General features: G+C 37.9%; 1 protein-coding gene and 1 long non-coding RNA gene across 2 annotated transcripts; both read left to right on the top strand.

The window, feature by feature from the left end:
* Positions 1 to 5,521: 5,521 nt before the first annotated feature.
* On the top strand, positions 5,522 to 8,927 carry LOC139721152 (uncharacterized). Its single transcript, XR_011710207.1, has 3 exons — positions 5,522 to 5,723; positions 6,398 to 6,599; positions 8,797 to 8,927. It is a non-coding gene; the product is annotated as an uncharacterized lncRNA (long non-coding RNA).
* A 1,368-nt stretch (positions 8,928 to 10,295) lies between these two features.
* On the top strand, positions 10,296 to 14,989 carry LOC139721114 (uncharacterized). The gene is made up of 4 exons (XM_071632445.1): positions 10,296 to 10,311; positions 10,839 to 11,246; positions 12,255 to 12,496; positions 13,060 to 14,989. The coding sequence occupies exons 1-4, from the start codon at positions 10,296 to 10,298 to the stop codon at positions 14,659 to 14,661; spliced, it is 2,268 nt and encodes a 755-aa protein (XP_071488546.1). The 3' UTR covers positions 14,662 to 14,989.
* Positions 14,990 to 15,343: the final 354 nt, after the last annotated feature.

Below are 15,343 nucleotides of genomic sequence, written 5' to 3'. Positions count from 1 at the left end.
TCACAATACACGCGTTTTATGAGCGACTTCATTTTCACGATTTGGTAAATTTTCTTTTAGCTTTGCCGGAAAAAAAGACCAAAAAAGTTATTTGAAGTGAGCTAAGACAAGGAGCTGAAATCCTTTGATTTCATAGTATAAATAACATAAAACGAAGGCGACCACAGAAACCAAAAAAAAAAAAAAAAATTGCTAAAAATTTACCTTACCACACAAGTCCAGTGGCAACCTATGGAATGTTCCACCAAAGGTTAAAAGGGTCTTGACACAATCCCCTCTCACAGAACTTTATGTGGTAGACAGAAGCCGTATAAAAACTACGATGAATTTGAATATCAGCGTTATTAGTACCATCAGTATTCATAAACGGATATGCAACGAAGCAGAACAAAACCAAAGGCAAACGTGAAGACCACAAAGCGGTTAGAGTGTTATCTTCTGCAATCTAAGAGCAATACCGGGTATAGTACTTTGCAAACGCAGCTCTAAACGCTATGACATAAGAAATGGCGCCCTCACACGCCACGTCATGTTGTTCCTATGACTGTCTTCTTGGTCTCATGTAGTCTACTGGTCCTGTAGTTGTGTTTTGTTCCTCACACTCTTTGCGATATGAGGTACTCTGATAATCATTGCAAGAGGTGCTGCATCAGTATACCCCGAGATGCGATGTCATATCTTTTGCTATTTATGTTACTGTGAACCCATCAGTCAAACAAAATCAAGCACAGTATTATTTTGCAACATAGAACATAATGGAAAGATGTAGAGTTTCATAAAGCAAAAGAAGTTGACATACACTGTAGACTACAGGTTTCTCAACTTCAATGTGATTTGCAAGTGTGTATGTGCGTGCGTGTGAGTGTGTGTGTGTGTGTGTGTGTGTGCGCGCGCGCGCGCGTGTGTGTGTCCATGTCTCATATGCTATGAGCATGATAACAAGTTTACAGCTTACAACAAATTTATGTGCGTGCCCTATTTCACTCCGGCCCGATCTTTTCCAATGTTCTACTGCATTCTATAATGACATAATTGCAAGTTTCAACAGCAAAATGTGATTGTACATGTATTCCATTAATGGTTGAATGTGTACATTGCATAATTCTGTCTTTGTTGAGTTCATAGACAAGGTGACGTATGTACAATGTACAATGATGTAAATGATGCTTCATTAATTATTTTCAAGTAAGATTGTTGTGATTGTTACCGTCCTTGAATTTTTATTTGCAGCTGCTGTTTTATATGTGTATGTGACAACACCTTGCTCAATCTATGCCTTGTGTCTGAAACAAATATGACAGAAAAAAATCAATAAAGAAATTCTATCTGATTAGAAAACTTAATTCGGTATGCATATTTTGTGTTTTTGTTTTTGTGATTGATATGTGCAGTATGATCATGTCAGATGGTACAATATCAGAGGAAAATGAAAGAATTTGCAAATTTGTACAGATGTGAGAGATTAATGGCAGAAAGAGAAACGTCAAAAATTATCAAGTCAGAGGTAGAAATGACAGAAATGTAAATCAAGAACCCTTGTTCTTTTCTTCACAACACTTAATGATTAAGGAAAATAAGAAAAAAATTGACACTAAATAAAATATCTATAGGACTGCTAGTCTTGTTTTCTTCCTACGGCAGTTACTGTGTGATATTCTCATTTTTGACCAATTCTCCTCTTTGGGATTAAAAACGATATTTCTTTCAGAAGCCATATACTGAAAGAGCGAAATCTCCATTTTGAAAGCAATATTTTGTAGTTAAGCAGAAAAAAGAAGGTATAATAGAAATGATAGGCCCGGTAACATTGTGCAGTGTCAAGACAGTAAGAAAATTGTAATCTAAAAAAAGAAAAATAAAAAAAAATCACGGGTTATCGAATTAATCATGATATCTCAGGTCACCTTTCACCATCGCCCCAGGCACAAACAATTACAAATACACTACTGAACGCTGACGAGCGGGAAAAGTAATTTCAGCAAAATAAGCAAAATAAAAGACTAGTCACATGGCAACTCTCAGCCAATCATTTTGTTAGGATCCATATAAGATTATTGTATTGATTAGCAATGCCCGTTTTAGTTAACACCGGCCACCGATACACACAACTTACACACAACTTCAACATACATCTGAGCCGAAAAGTAATAGGGAAATCAGACCGCAGTCACTTTTTGCTGCACTTGTATTATGTGTGCGTGCGAACGTTAGCATACAAAAATATAATTTGTTAGGTAAAGCACTTATGTACTTCCGTCGACAACCTGCAGCTCTCTTTCAATGCAGCGCTGGATTCACACTTCAGATTTTGAAACTTGTAATTTGAAACTTGGGTATGGGCATCGAAAGCTCACGATGTGAGCTCACAGAAGAGTTCTGTGTGTGAGCTCCGCGTGTGTGGTTGATTGGCAGGATATAAAGAATCTCACCACGCATCGTATAGTCACAGTTTCGAATCTTATACCCTTTTTAAAAACTCGATTATGCGGATAATATCCGCATTACTTGGTCGTCGAACTGGAATAATACCAGAGTGATCTGCATAATTTCGAAAATTCAAATCGTGAATTCAAAAGTAACGCAGATTATTCTCAAGATGCGACCAAAACGTTACCTTTTTGCCCACTCGCAAATTCATCACACTATCGGAAGGGGTCTAATGCTTCTACCACTACAAATCAGTTCAGTTCAATTTTTTTTTCATTTGCGACTAAAATAATTATACTTATCATTTTCTTACTTGATAGAGAAACTGTAAGATGAACAGAGTATGTATATACAACACTAATGAAACTTTATAGTAATTTTACATCATAATGAATACTGAATTGATCAAAATTAAGTGAACAATATGCGATGCGAGAAAAAAGAGGGAGTCACTGACAAGACAATGTTTGTAGGAACCCTCTGGAGAAAAAGATCAGTAAAAAGAAATATGTTCAAACAAAGAAATGAATAATAAAAAGGTTCGGAAGACAAATAACATTTTTTTTTCACAATTTTTCATGTATGTTACATATGAAATTCGAAAAAAAAGTTTTGTTTTAGCTGATACAAGTAATTATATGCATGTCCCCATACCAAGATATATCATAGATAACATTTGTTATTTTTTTTATTTTGGGTGGTTTGAAGATAAGTTTTGTATTCATACAGCTGAAATAGGAGATTTTTGTCATTTCTGTATTATGAAATGTATAAGATATTGCGAGAGCATGACATCGTCAACGGCATTTGAATATTCATAAGGACAATTCAAGAAATGTTTACGGAAAAATGTGAAAATTCAAATGTCATATCTTCCTTTTTGTATGGTTCTGCTGGAAATATTTTTCTCTTCCATTTGAAGTTTATTTAGTTTTAGGGTGGATTTCCTCTTTAAGCGAAATTGATTTTCAAATAGATTCTTGCATAGAACACAGTAAAGTATGTGGAAAAATGAAGAAAAAAAAAGCATAACTAAATTGCATTCCTTCCCTTTGCAACTCGTTACTGCTACACTGTAAGATTAACATATCCTAATTCATGCCCAATGCTGTTTACGGTACAAATTCAATAGTTTTGTCATTCGTTTGTTGTTGTTTTCTACTAATGTTCCTTTTGGTGAAGCTACCTACCAGTTGCTGACTAGGAACATTAGAATGTTCAACCGAGAACCGACACTTTCCCTATTAAAACAGAACAGTATCTTTAAAAGTCTTGTGTCATGTTGTTGTATAGCATTGACAGGTTTGAGAGGGAATGAAGTGCCTGAGAACGTTTTCCTCTATGATTTTTTTTTTTCTGAGGGGTGAGTTGGGATGGCATTGTAAAGTAAATCACGAGAGAGTGTGTAAGAGAGAGACAAAAAATGTATATAATATATATATATATATATAAATATATATATATTATATATATATATATTATATATATATATATACATATATATATATATATGTACATGAATAAAAATTATGTAGCTATATATATATATATATATATATATATATGTATATATATTTATATAAATTATGTATATATATATATATATATATAGCGAGAAAGAGACAGAAGAGAGAGAGGGAGAGAGAGAGAGAGAGAGAGAGAGAGAAGAGGTAGAGATGGAGGGAGAGAGAGAGAGAGAGAGAGACATGTAGGTAAAAGTTGAATCCACCCTGTCAATCAAAGACCGAAAGTTTTCTCAACGCTGCCGCAGTGTTTGCAAACATTCTTCTGCACCTTCATTGTGTGAAGTATAGATGGTAACAAAGAGAAGCTTCGTGGTCTACTTAGGACTGAAGTGAGTGTTTTTCCTCTACTAAGGTGACCAATGAGTGTTTTTCTCTACTAAGGTGACCAAGATATTCGAGAATATTGAGAACGAGTCACTCCAACCAACAGATCAGGTAATGAATTCTCCTGCATATACTTTAAAGACAAAATCATCTTATCCCACAGTGACTCCAACAGATGCCTGCAGTTCGTGATTTAAAAGACTTCGCGGCAATGATGATAATATTAGACTGGTAACATACCTCAGCATTAGTACGGAAGAGGAAATAAAGCTGATATTTTTTTCCCACGAAGCGAGGTAAACACGAAAGGAATGAATACGAAGTTTCCCTTCCTTAGCTGAAAGATGGCATTTCCAACATATCTTTTTCTCTCGTGGTCAGGCATCAATTGATATCCTCGTCATCACTGAAATCATCCTTGGCGAGATCCTCTCCGTTTTTGGCAACTCGTGACGGAGAACTGTCACTAAAACACCCCCTAAATCATGATTTTTGTCCGGTAGTCAGTCACAAAAGACGGGGGCAAGATATCTTGTTAATGATGAACAATGGCATAGTGTGATGCAAACTAGCTAATATCATTGTGATGGCTCACAGGGAAGTACGGGGCAGGAAATTACTTGGAATTCTGTAATTAGTTTTTGTCGTTAATCACAACACGAAAATTCCTTAGGCAAATATTCGGAACAGACCTTACAATTGTACTTTGTATGACCGACATAGAGAATAAAACATAACTATCCCTAGTGCACATCAATTTATCAGCTTAATTCTATCAATATCATTCTGATTATTCAAGGTCTTCATTATGTATGGATGAATGAATAATCAATTTACAACACGTCATAATCAACATAATATTACAAAATTAAATGTATGATGCATGGAGAGAAACGTTAAAAACGTATGAAATGAAGTACAAAATGTATGAACCATCCTTTAATCCTCCTTACACGTACCTTTTGAGTGTTTCGAAACTAAGGTCTGTTCCGAATATTTTGCCTAAGTAATTTTCGTGTTATGATTAGCGACAAAAACTAAATACAGACTTCTTAGTAATTTCCTGCCTAGTGCTTTCCCGTGAGCCATCACAAATTTATATTAGCTAGTTTGCATCATACTGTTCCATTGTTCATCATTACAAGATATCTTGCCCCCGTCTTTGGTGACTGACTACCGGAAAAAAAATCATGATTTTCTCTTAAAGGAGGTGTTTTAGTGACAGTTCTCCGCCACGAGTTGCTAAAAACGGAGAGGATCTCGCCAAGGATGATTTCAGTGATGAGGAGGATATCAATTGATGCCTGACCACGAGAGAGGAGGATATGTTGGAAATGCTATCTTTCAGCCAAGCGAGGAGGAGAAAGAGCGGTATCAACATGAAGGGCTGTGTTGTATTCATCGTGTCGCTCTTCATCTTGCAGGTTCGAGGAGAAGCCTGCAAAGGTAATTTACTTGTTTGTTTGTTTGTATGTTTTCTTCGTTTGGTTTTACTTCTGCATTTTTCATCATTTCAATTCAAAATAACATCATTAATTATTCTTTTAAAAATATTTCAATACAAAATAGTATCATTGATAATATTTTTCAACATTACGGGCAACAGGATATACAGTGTAAATATAACTTCCAAATCTATTATCAACGATGATTATCGACTTCAAATTAATTGTTCATGAAGAGAAAAGAATGCGTCAGACCACATAATAGTAAGCGCATTATGCTTGGAATGATAGTGGCCCGAGAAGTGGTATTGGAGAGAGAGAGAGAGAAATAAAAAGGAGTGCTCGTATTAGCACGAACGCACTGGAACAGCAGCGTTTCCAGAGATAAGTACATTATACATACACATGTATGTAAACTTAATGTCCTTCTCCTCTTTTACGATTAAAACAAATAAATGTGTGCGTGTGGTTTTTTTTCTTTGATAGCGAAACCCATTATATTTGTATATATAGGCACATGTTGTTTTGTTTCCTTTTATTCGTGCTCCTAAAAGCGAGTATCATGAAACATACGTAACATCAATTGTTTGTATGCAAGATTTTATGCATCATCTCCATTCTTCATCATGAGACTGGTAATATATAGTACATCGTTTTATTTTCTCTTACACGTAGAAGACACCAGACTGGGTGAAAATGAAAGAGAAAAGGTCATGTCTCCTTCGACAAGCAACTGCTGGAAAGTTTTCGCACCAGCCAGCCATCGAGTTCGCATACACTTTTCTAGATTCAATTTGACCAAGGGGTACGACTTCCTAGAAATAGGGGACTTGTGGGATTCCGATATTCACCCGGACAGCCGGCTAGCTAAATTTGGGTGAGTTGGTGTCTCAAACGATTTTTTGAGAGGCAGAAACGAATGCCTCTTCTCGGGAAGCTGAGTTATTAAACCCGTCAGAAATGTCATGCGTAACCAGTAACATTTAAACTGATGAGTACGTGCTTATGAGATGAGTTTTTCGAGATGGTTTATGAAAGAGAGACACTATAGTTTGATGTACCTCTTTTCTTCAACCGTTTAACCTGTAGGGTATATTGCGGATTCGCCCCCCCCCAAAAAAAAAAAAAAAAAAATCCTCCTGCCTTTTTGAACTCCACTGCATTTATTATCGCAATATATATCGGTATAAGATAAATATGTGTAATGTGATGGAACTGATCATACTGATTGGAACTGATAATTCTTTATTGGTTGATTACTGGACGTGCACTGGTCTTATACTCGAGACTCGGTGAACATTGCCATCACATTTAGATAATTTCATTTGACATTGAGATGATACACATTCTGTTAAAAAAAAAATCAATAAACAAAACACAAGATATGCAGTGGATCATAACCGGAAAATGTGTCTACATAATAGGTCTACATAAACGACTAATTTTAACAGGATGTGAAACATGAATGAACCGCATAAACAGAACTTGTATTTAAAACCGAGGGTCTACAGGGAAGAAAATGGGAATACGACTTTCAATAGCGATGGGACACAAATCAAGTTAATAAATAAGGAGGCCCTACATAATTATTTAGAAACTAAAACGCAAATGAAAAAAGGGCGGAAATAAATTAAGGGAGTGCCAAGAGAAGAAAAAAAATTGAGGGAGAAAAGAAATTGTAAGTATACATGTATGAGAAACATGCATACACGTCACAATTATTTGTATCAAATTTGTGTTAAGAGAATGGTTACGATAGTTTAGACTATTCTATGAAACCAAACGTACATTTCAGGTAAAACTGTCACACTATAGAAAGGATGATTTATATAACAAGTCTATTCATTTGTGATAACTAGTTCTAATCAGGCAACCCTAAAGGGTCATCCCATGAGTCATACAGCCCACGAGTGTCACTTTGAAAAAAGTTCCATGAGTCATGATACGACCCACGAGTCGTACAGCCCATGAGTTCGACATTACAACACGGCGATTATTGTGATCATGATCCTTGTTTGCTTAGTGTTGAACTCATGGGTTGTATGACTCGTAGGATGTATAACTCGTGGGCTGCATGACTCACAGGCAGTACGACTCGTAGGCTGTATATGATTCGTGGGTGTCGAACTCGTGACGTGCACCCACTTATAATCATTAATGTGTTAATATAAGTGTTTGCTTGAAAACAAACAAGTAGGAAAGTTAATTATGTCATCAGAAACATCATTCCAAAATTTCGGTCCGGGGAATACAATTGTGTGTTTGTTTGTTTGGTTTTTTTGCTAAAAGTGCAGAAGATATAATTATAAGAAGGTGAATAATCCTGTTTCTCACAGGGTTAAAATGAATTATATCGTTCTTCTGGAACATGTGCATAAATATGTCTGGGAAGTCAGATTAACCAAATATGCACAAAATCAGAAAAAAAAAAACCAAAATGTGAGCGGGAAACACGAACTTTAATCTTCTAAAGTGTGTTGCCGATCTGAGAATCACTTATGTGCCCAGCAACCAAGCGGTTTCGTACAGCGAATTCTGGAATCGGATGTATCTATCAATTAAAGAACGACAAAAATTCTTACTGAAAGATTTTTTTTCCTGGACTTTGCGATGCACTAACAATGAATAGTAAAGTTGTAATAAAAAGAAACTATATTAGTTCACAAAAAAATTTATGCCAGTTAATTTGTTAATGTTACAGATGCACTTGATTAAAGATTGAAAAAGAAATATCTAAGCATAACAAATGCCTTTGCATAAATTAGTACGTGCTATTGTGTAGATTTTTTTGATAGTCAGATGCCTAAATTGAGGAAATGTACGTTATTAGTAAACACACTATAACATTAGCTATGCAGTTACCATTCTTTTCTTTTTCTTCTTCTTTTTTATTTGCATAATTATCATCTTTTCGTCTCTGTCTTGTACTGTTCACATTTAGACATCTTCAGTCCTCGTCCTATGAAACCTGTAATAAAGAATTCATCGCAATTATGTACTAACTTACGGCTTTCTTTTTTTTTTGGTGCCAAGACTAACACTTTGCCCTAACTCTACATCTTTTATCTTTACAGTGGGGATCAACTGCCTAGTGATGTCGTATCCATTAGCCATGGGGCATGGCTTCGACTTAGCGTGCAGTCAAGAAGCTACTTTCATCATAGTCCCGATATCCATATCAATATAAGTTTTGAATCGGCAACAGGTAAGGGCAGGACACATTAGTCAAACAATATGCTTGCGATGTATGTATGAGTCACTGTGCGTCCTACCATCGCATGAACCATTTCAGTTAGAATCTGAGCAGGTGCAGATCAAAAGTTATTACACACATGTTCTTGACATTAACTCAAAATTGTCTTGTATTAGAAAACTGGATAGGTCTCCATGCGGGTCATAACGGAATGTACAGATGAATGTGTATTCTTCTACTACTGCATAATAGCACGTATAGGCACGATGAGATAGGTCCTACATGTAAATTACCATTTTCTGCTTTGCTGTTTTCCATTGTTTTCAACTTCCATCCTTTTGTCCTTGTCCTTTCTGTCTTCCATATTTGAAAAGCCTGTGGTATAGAAGTCTTACAGCTCATTGGAAACTGCAAACTATAGCATCTTTTATGATCTCGTGGCTTAGGCTTATGTGCCACATCACGCGACTTGTTTGAGACTAATTTACTACGGTGGAAAACGGGTGCTCGTCACGAGCCTCTTGACATACCTCTCTTACCTCTTGACATTTTTAACCTCTGACATTTTTACCTCTGACATTTTTACCTCTGCCATTTTTACCTCTGCCGTTTTTACCTCTGCCATTTTTACCTCTGCCATTTTACCCTTGCCATTTTTACCTCTGCCATTTTTACCTCTGCCATTTTTATCCCTGCCATTTTTACCCCTGCCATTTTTACCCCTGCCATTTTTACCTCTGCCTTTTTTTACCTCTGCCATTACTACCTCTGCCATTTTTACCTCTGCCATTATTACACCGAACCGAGTTTGACACTACACTGCAAAATGTCCGGTGTTAAATAGTGAACACCGAACTGGTGTTAAATTTTCGGTGCTCATTAATGGTGTTAAATTAACACCTCCGGGTGTCATTTCCAAATTTTAAACTGTTTTTTGAAGAGTTTCTTAGTAACTGCACTTCTTGTTGATTTTTAATTTAAACAAGACGATCAAGAATTTTACATTAAAATACTAGATTTTTGAAAAAATGTGAAAATAAATTTACACCAAAGTAACACCAGCTGGTGTGGTCTCTTATTGAAGCTGGACGGGTGTTAAACCATTGATATTAACACCAACAAATATCAAATCAACACCATGTGGTGTCATTTTTGAATTAACACCAGTACAGTGTCAAAATAACACCAGGTACAGTGTCAAATTAACACCACGAAGTGTCAGGTGAACACTTTTCAACACCATCACTTTTCAACACCATCACAGTGCATCTTTAACACCTGTGGGTGTGGTCCTCTATTGAAGTTTGATCGGTGTTAGATTTAACACCCGTGGTGTTAAATCTAACACCGATGTTTTTACAGTGTATGCAAATAGGTCCCATGAGTCCGACACAAGGCAAACAACGCCCACGAGATCGACACTGGGCGAAAGGTTTTCTTATATAGTGTCGAACTCTTGGACCTTATTTGCTTAGTGTCAAACTCATGGGCTATATGACTCGTGGACTGTACGACTTATGGACTTTTTCTTCGATGTCGAACTCTTGGGCTGTATATGACTTGTGGGTGTTGGGCTCGTGGGAGCACCCCTAGTAAACGACCATGGGGCAAGCGGTAAGTGCTAAACCAAGTAGTCAACCATTCGGTCTTTTCGAATTTGGATCTTTCTCATTTCGCTTAAAAATGCATTGATGTGTAACTTAAACTAAAGAATAGAATACATGCTTCATTTCTTTCTGCGTACTACGCGTTATGGTAGCATAGAGTCCTTACCATATCTTTTCAGCCTGTCCTTTCGACATGGAAGAGTGTCATGACCCTGCCCAGCCCCTCAAACTGACGCCATTTTCCCTACTCGATGAATCTGTTTAAAAACACACATACACACAAACTGACAATCCTTTGATGCATTTGTTGGTACAGAAGTGGACATTGAGTTGAACAGCAGCAACCCGCAAGAAGTCATCAACAAAACCTCATATCGCGACAACGAGTATCTTTACTGGTTTGTGGAAGCTCCGTCCACTTACACAATCCGTTTCACCGTCCAGTCCCTCTACATAGAGCATGAGTTCGACATCGTATACTTTGGGAATGAGTTCGGTGTCCCTTTCCGGTCCAAGGAATGGTGTCAGCTGACTGGTTCACACGGAGAAAAGCATTTCCAGTCGAACTCGAACCACCTCGTCATTATATTTACTGCAGATGCTACCAAGCAGAAAACTGGATTTCAGTTTTCCTTGGAAGCGTTGCCGGAGAGTAATGCGACTGTAGAACCAAGCGCCTCATGTTTTTCTCATCAAAGTCCGACAGAGATCTACGAAACTACAAGTGAGTGTGAACAATTTTTATGATAAATATTCTATGTAAACGTATAATGTTGCCAAACAGAAAAAAAAAATGGATGAGATTCACGTGGTCCCTCAAGTGCCTTGTAAATAACCTATCAAGGATAAGCAGAGCATTGCGCTTCAGCATGATACTACCTTCTGGCCCTCACAATCTTTGTGGAATGGGCCATCGTTTCAGGCTACGCACACCTACAGTACTTCAAAGTTGCCATCTACTCCCCATGTTCAGGAATGGGCATGTTCAGATCATATGAACAATCTTTCGTGATGTTTGGATATGAATAGGAAAGTATCATCATCTGAAAAAAAAATCTGTGACGGAAACTTGGTATATTCATCTAGACTTTAATCTCAAGTTTAAGTTGAGTTGTCCAAGTTGATTTTATTTCATTTCCAACGAATTAAATGAAAATATTTGCGTACACAAATAATGGCACAATATCAGTTCAACAATGTGATGAACATAATAGCATGTAATAAAGACACAGGTAAATTATTAACAGAAATATAAAATGAATGCTATATCATTTTAGTAAACTCAGAAACAAAATTGTTGGAAATGAAGGGAACTGCTAAAAAGCAGATCTTGTAGTTTGCAGTCCCCTCATAAAAAAGGGGAAAAAATCAGATTGCACAAAATAAGACAGGGCAATTTGCCTAAGAGATAGAAAAAAACCCAGACAGAGTAGTACACACATACATGCACACACAAGGACACACATCTACAATCACGAAGGTTGATTAACAATCATTGCAGGAAGATATTAAATATTTCTTCCCCTCCAGATTGGAAGGAATCAAACACAAATCGTATTTATTATCAAACATTAAGGACAAGCGAAAAGAGTTCTGCAATTATTGGCAGGTGAATTCATTCATTGTACTTATTCTATCACAAAATCGATGTGTTGCGATTAGGTATAGTATCTATGCCTTTTCCTCGATTTTTTTTCAGCGTTTGCACATCTTCATCTGGATCCTGCAACAGGTAGTTCTACCAGCCATCCACGTGTATCGGATATGCAAGCTATGCGAGCCCATCCAGTCCGGCACACCACTTCGCTCCGCATCGTCATCGTAGGGGTGGTAGCTGCTGTTCTAGCCATCTTCGCCGCTTTTAACGTCTTGGCGATTGTTTGTGGTACAAGGAAATATCGACGCAAGCAACCACAAGCATCCAGCAATTCTTACCTCAGTGACAACTTTTCTTCCGAAGATTCTGACTTTTCCGTAAGTGGACAATGTTTCCAAACGCAAGACCTATCATAATCTGTGGGATTTTAAGTAACGGTTCAGTGGAATCCCCTCCCATATATTATTGTCACAGAATATGGTTAAAAGGATGGTATTCATAAAGTCATTGCCTGAGATGAGGATCCAGCTTTTAACTTTGTGCGAGATGCTTGGAAATCAATTTATGAAATGTTTTGGACTGCACAATTTCAAGAGAAATTCAAAATTCATATGATAAAATCGGTTTTGAAATGGTTGAGATATCCAAAAACAAACAAAAACAAAGCAAGCCTGATAAAATAATTTATGGGTCACACTTCTATTGGCATTGCTTTATTTGGGATATCTAAGCCATCTGAAAACCGATTTTCATCAAATAAAGTTTGAATTCTTCTCAGAATTATGTGTGCTCTTTATCTCACAAAACAATTGGAAACCTGAAGTCCAATCTCAACCAAAACCATACCATCCCCTTAAAGGTTAGGACCTCAAAAAAGACTTTCGAAATGACATTTTGTGTTAATGATCTCATGTTTTTTGCTTCCTGTTTCCTTCCACAGACAAGTTTTTCCAGCGGATCTATGATTCTCCATGATTCAAGCGAAGACCTGTCTGACTCTCGCTCTCAGGGGCCATCCACTCCTTCAGAAAGAAGGATGGCCACAGGGTCAGAACATTCGATTATGTCGTCACAGACAAGGAGTCCGTTCGTGATGAATCAACCGCAGGGTTCCCTTCCCTCTGGAAGTTCCGAGAATCTATTGACAGGATCGCAAGTTCAGACTCAATATCCCGAAGTAAACGACTCCTCGACATTAGGAGGATACTCTGATGACGACATCGGCGTAGCTAATGGACCAGCAGTGACGAGAAAAGTACGGCATTCCTATTTCCCGGGTTTCGATTGTTCCTCGATGAGCCCTCATGGACCAGGGACGATGGTGTGTCCATTGCACACGAAAAAATGTGACAGCGATATTACGGCAAGTCAGACAAGCCCAATGACCGATGATAACTCTGTGCAGGATGAGGGCCATCGAAGGGATCCTGATATCGACTCCTATGTTGCTCTCCGCTGCGGTGACCGAAAAGCAGGAGTCGAGGAAATATGTCCCGTTTATTCCATGCCCAACAAAGAGACAAAGAAAGATTTCGGGAATACACCATCGTCAAGAAATGTGTATTTGGATATGGAGTCCGAAAAGAATGATACGCTCTCTCAAAAAGCCATGGACCACGGAAGAGCCATGGAAGCCTTGAATCCATGCTACAGAGTGCCATGTGAACCCAGAAGATTATCCCCTGATAGCATGGCACAGTCCCGCCATCTTCCCGACCTGATAGGGTCTGTTCAATCTTTGATCGAGGCAACACCAGCAAGAAAGCAGAAGAATGTAACACGCTTTACTCATTCAGCTTTTTCTCCCTTCGGACAACCTCCTCTGGGGGAGAACAAGAAAAGGTCTAAAATCACCCATACCTACTTCCGGGGAGTTGGTTTCAACCAGCTCAGGGCAATCTCCACTCCTTCGGTTCCCGCAGAGTGCATTTATGATGAAGCAAAATCAGATTTCAAACTTTCAGTTGAAGATTATTTTGAAGCTCTTGGAGACGTTCAGGAGTTACAAACTTCTGGAGAGTACGTAACTCCGTCCTCCTCGCTTGAATCGTTGCCTAGCGACGGGAATCCGAATGGGCGTAAAATACAGCATATCTACTTTGGTAAAGGGAAGGTTACGAATCAGTGTCACGAAGGGGTTTCTACCATTACCCACGAATCTTTTTACGACGATGCAACGTCGCACCATCTCAGAGAGCAAACACCGTCTCCTAACTCCATCGAGCCATCGGCGCCTCCAGTGGACACTCCGGCAGACTTTGATGCAATTGAGCATCTGCCTGCAATCAAACTTAGGAATAAGTCGCCTATGAACTCATCACCAGCGACAAATTCTTCTTTCAATCCGGACTATATTAACGGAAAAAATGATGAGTCTACAGTACATCACATTTACTTTGCTGGAGTTACAAATAGGCATTCTCCATCGGAAGAGGACTCAGATTTTGATGACACAACGTCTCCCGAATCACCATCGTACCGACAGGGGAAAACAGCCGCAATCGTTCAAAAATTTGAAACACTTAGATCTACATCGAGCTAGTTCATATGCCTGTAACTCAAATGAAGTTTTCAGCATCCATGAAACTGATCACAGAAAATATTTTGCCCTATCACAGGTGATTGCAGATACATTCATCGTTTGAAATCACCTTCCGCAAGAAATCTAAATTTCTGGTCTAGCCATTTATAACATTCGACGTGTATCATAAGTGTTATTTACATGATTTTTTTCATGGCCGTAACAATATTACTCACTGCGAGCAAATTGACCTTTGACTGATAAAGGTTAGTTCAGTCAGATGACAATTACCTAAGGTGCTTCTGGTTACACTTGTTTTTCATTAAAAAATAAAGAATAAACATATACAAAGAGTGTATGTATATAGGTATAGTTTCGCTGCAGAAGATGTAGTGTAAAGCGCTGTGAAACAACTAAAGAGGTTAAAAGAGCACTATGCAAATGTAATTATTTAATTGTGTGTTGTATATACTCCAGACAATAGAATTGTAGATACTTGATTTTTTCAAATCATTACGCGACAATGATATCTAGTATAAAGAGTAATTTGACACCTTCGTAAAACACGGCGTAAATCCGTACTGAGGAGTGGGGGGGGGGGATGATCGGCGATAGTCACGCATTACCACGATTACAAGCCCATGACCGGACCGGCGCAGCCTTTTTTTTTGGGGGGGGGGGGGGGGGGGGGGAGAAGCTAAGT

This window comes from Diadema antillarum, unplaced genomic scaffold, assembly GCF_040938485.1.
Source record: "Diadema antillarum isolate AM-2024a unplaced genomic scaffold, OU_Dant_1.0 scf00000139, whole genome shotgun sequence".
Classification (NCBI taxonomy): Eukaryota; Metazoa; Echinodermata; class Echinoidea; order Diadematoida; family Diadematidae; genus Diadema; species Diadema antillarum.
This window is presented reverse-complemented; position numbering and strand designations above follow the sequence as displayed.

What these genes read in the sequence shown, in the direction of transcription:
- LOC139721114 (XM_071632445.1), top strand. An exon ending in AGAGATCTACGAAACTACAA is followed by an intron (nt 11,247 to 12,254) that starts GTGAGTGTGAAC and finishes ATCCTGCAACAG; the next exon opens with GTAGTTCTACCAGCCATCCA. An exon ending in CCGAAGATTCTGACTTTTCC is followed by an intron (nt 12,497 to 13,059) that starts GTAAGTGGACAA and finishes TTCCTTCCACAG; the next exon opens with ACAAGTTTTTCCAGCGGATC.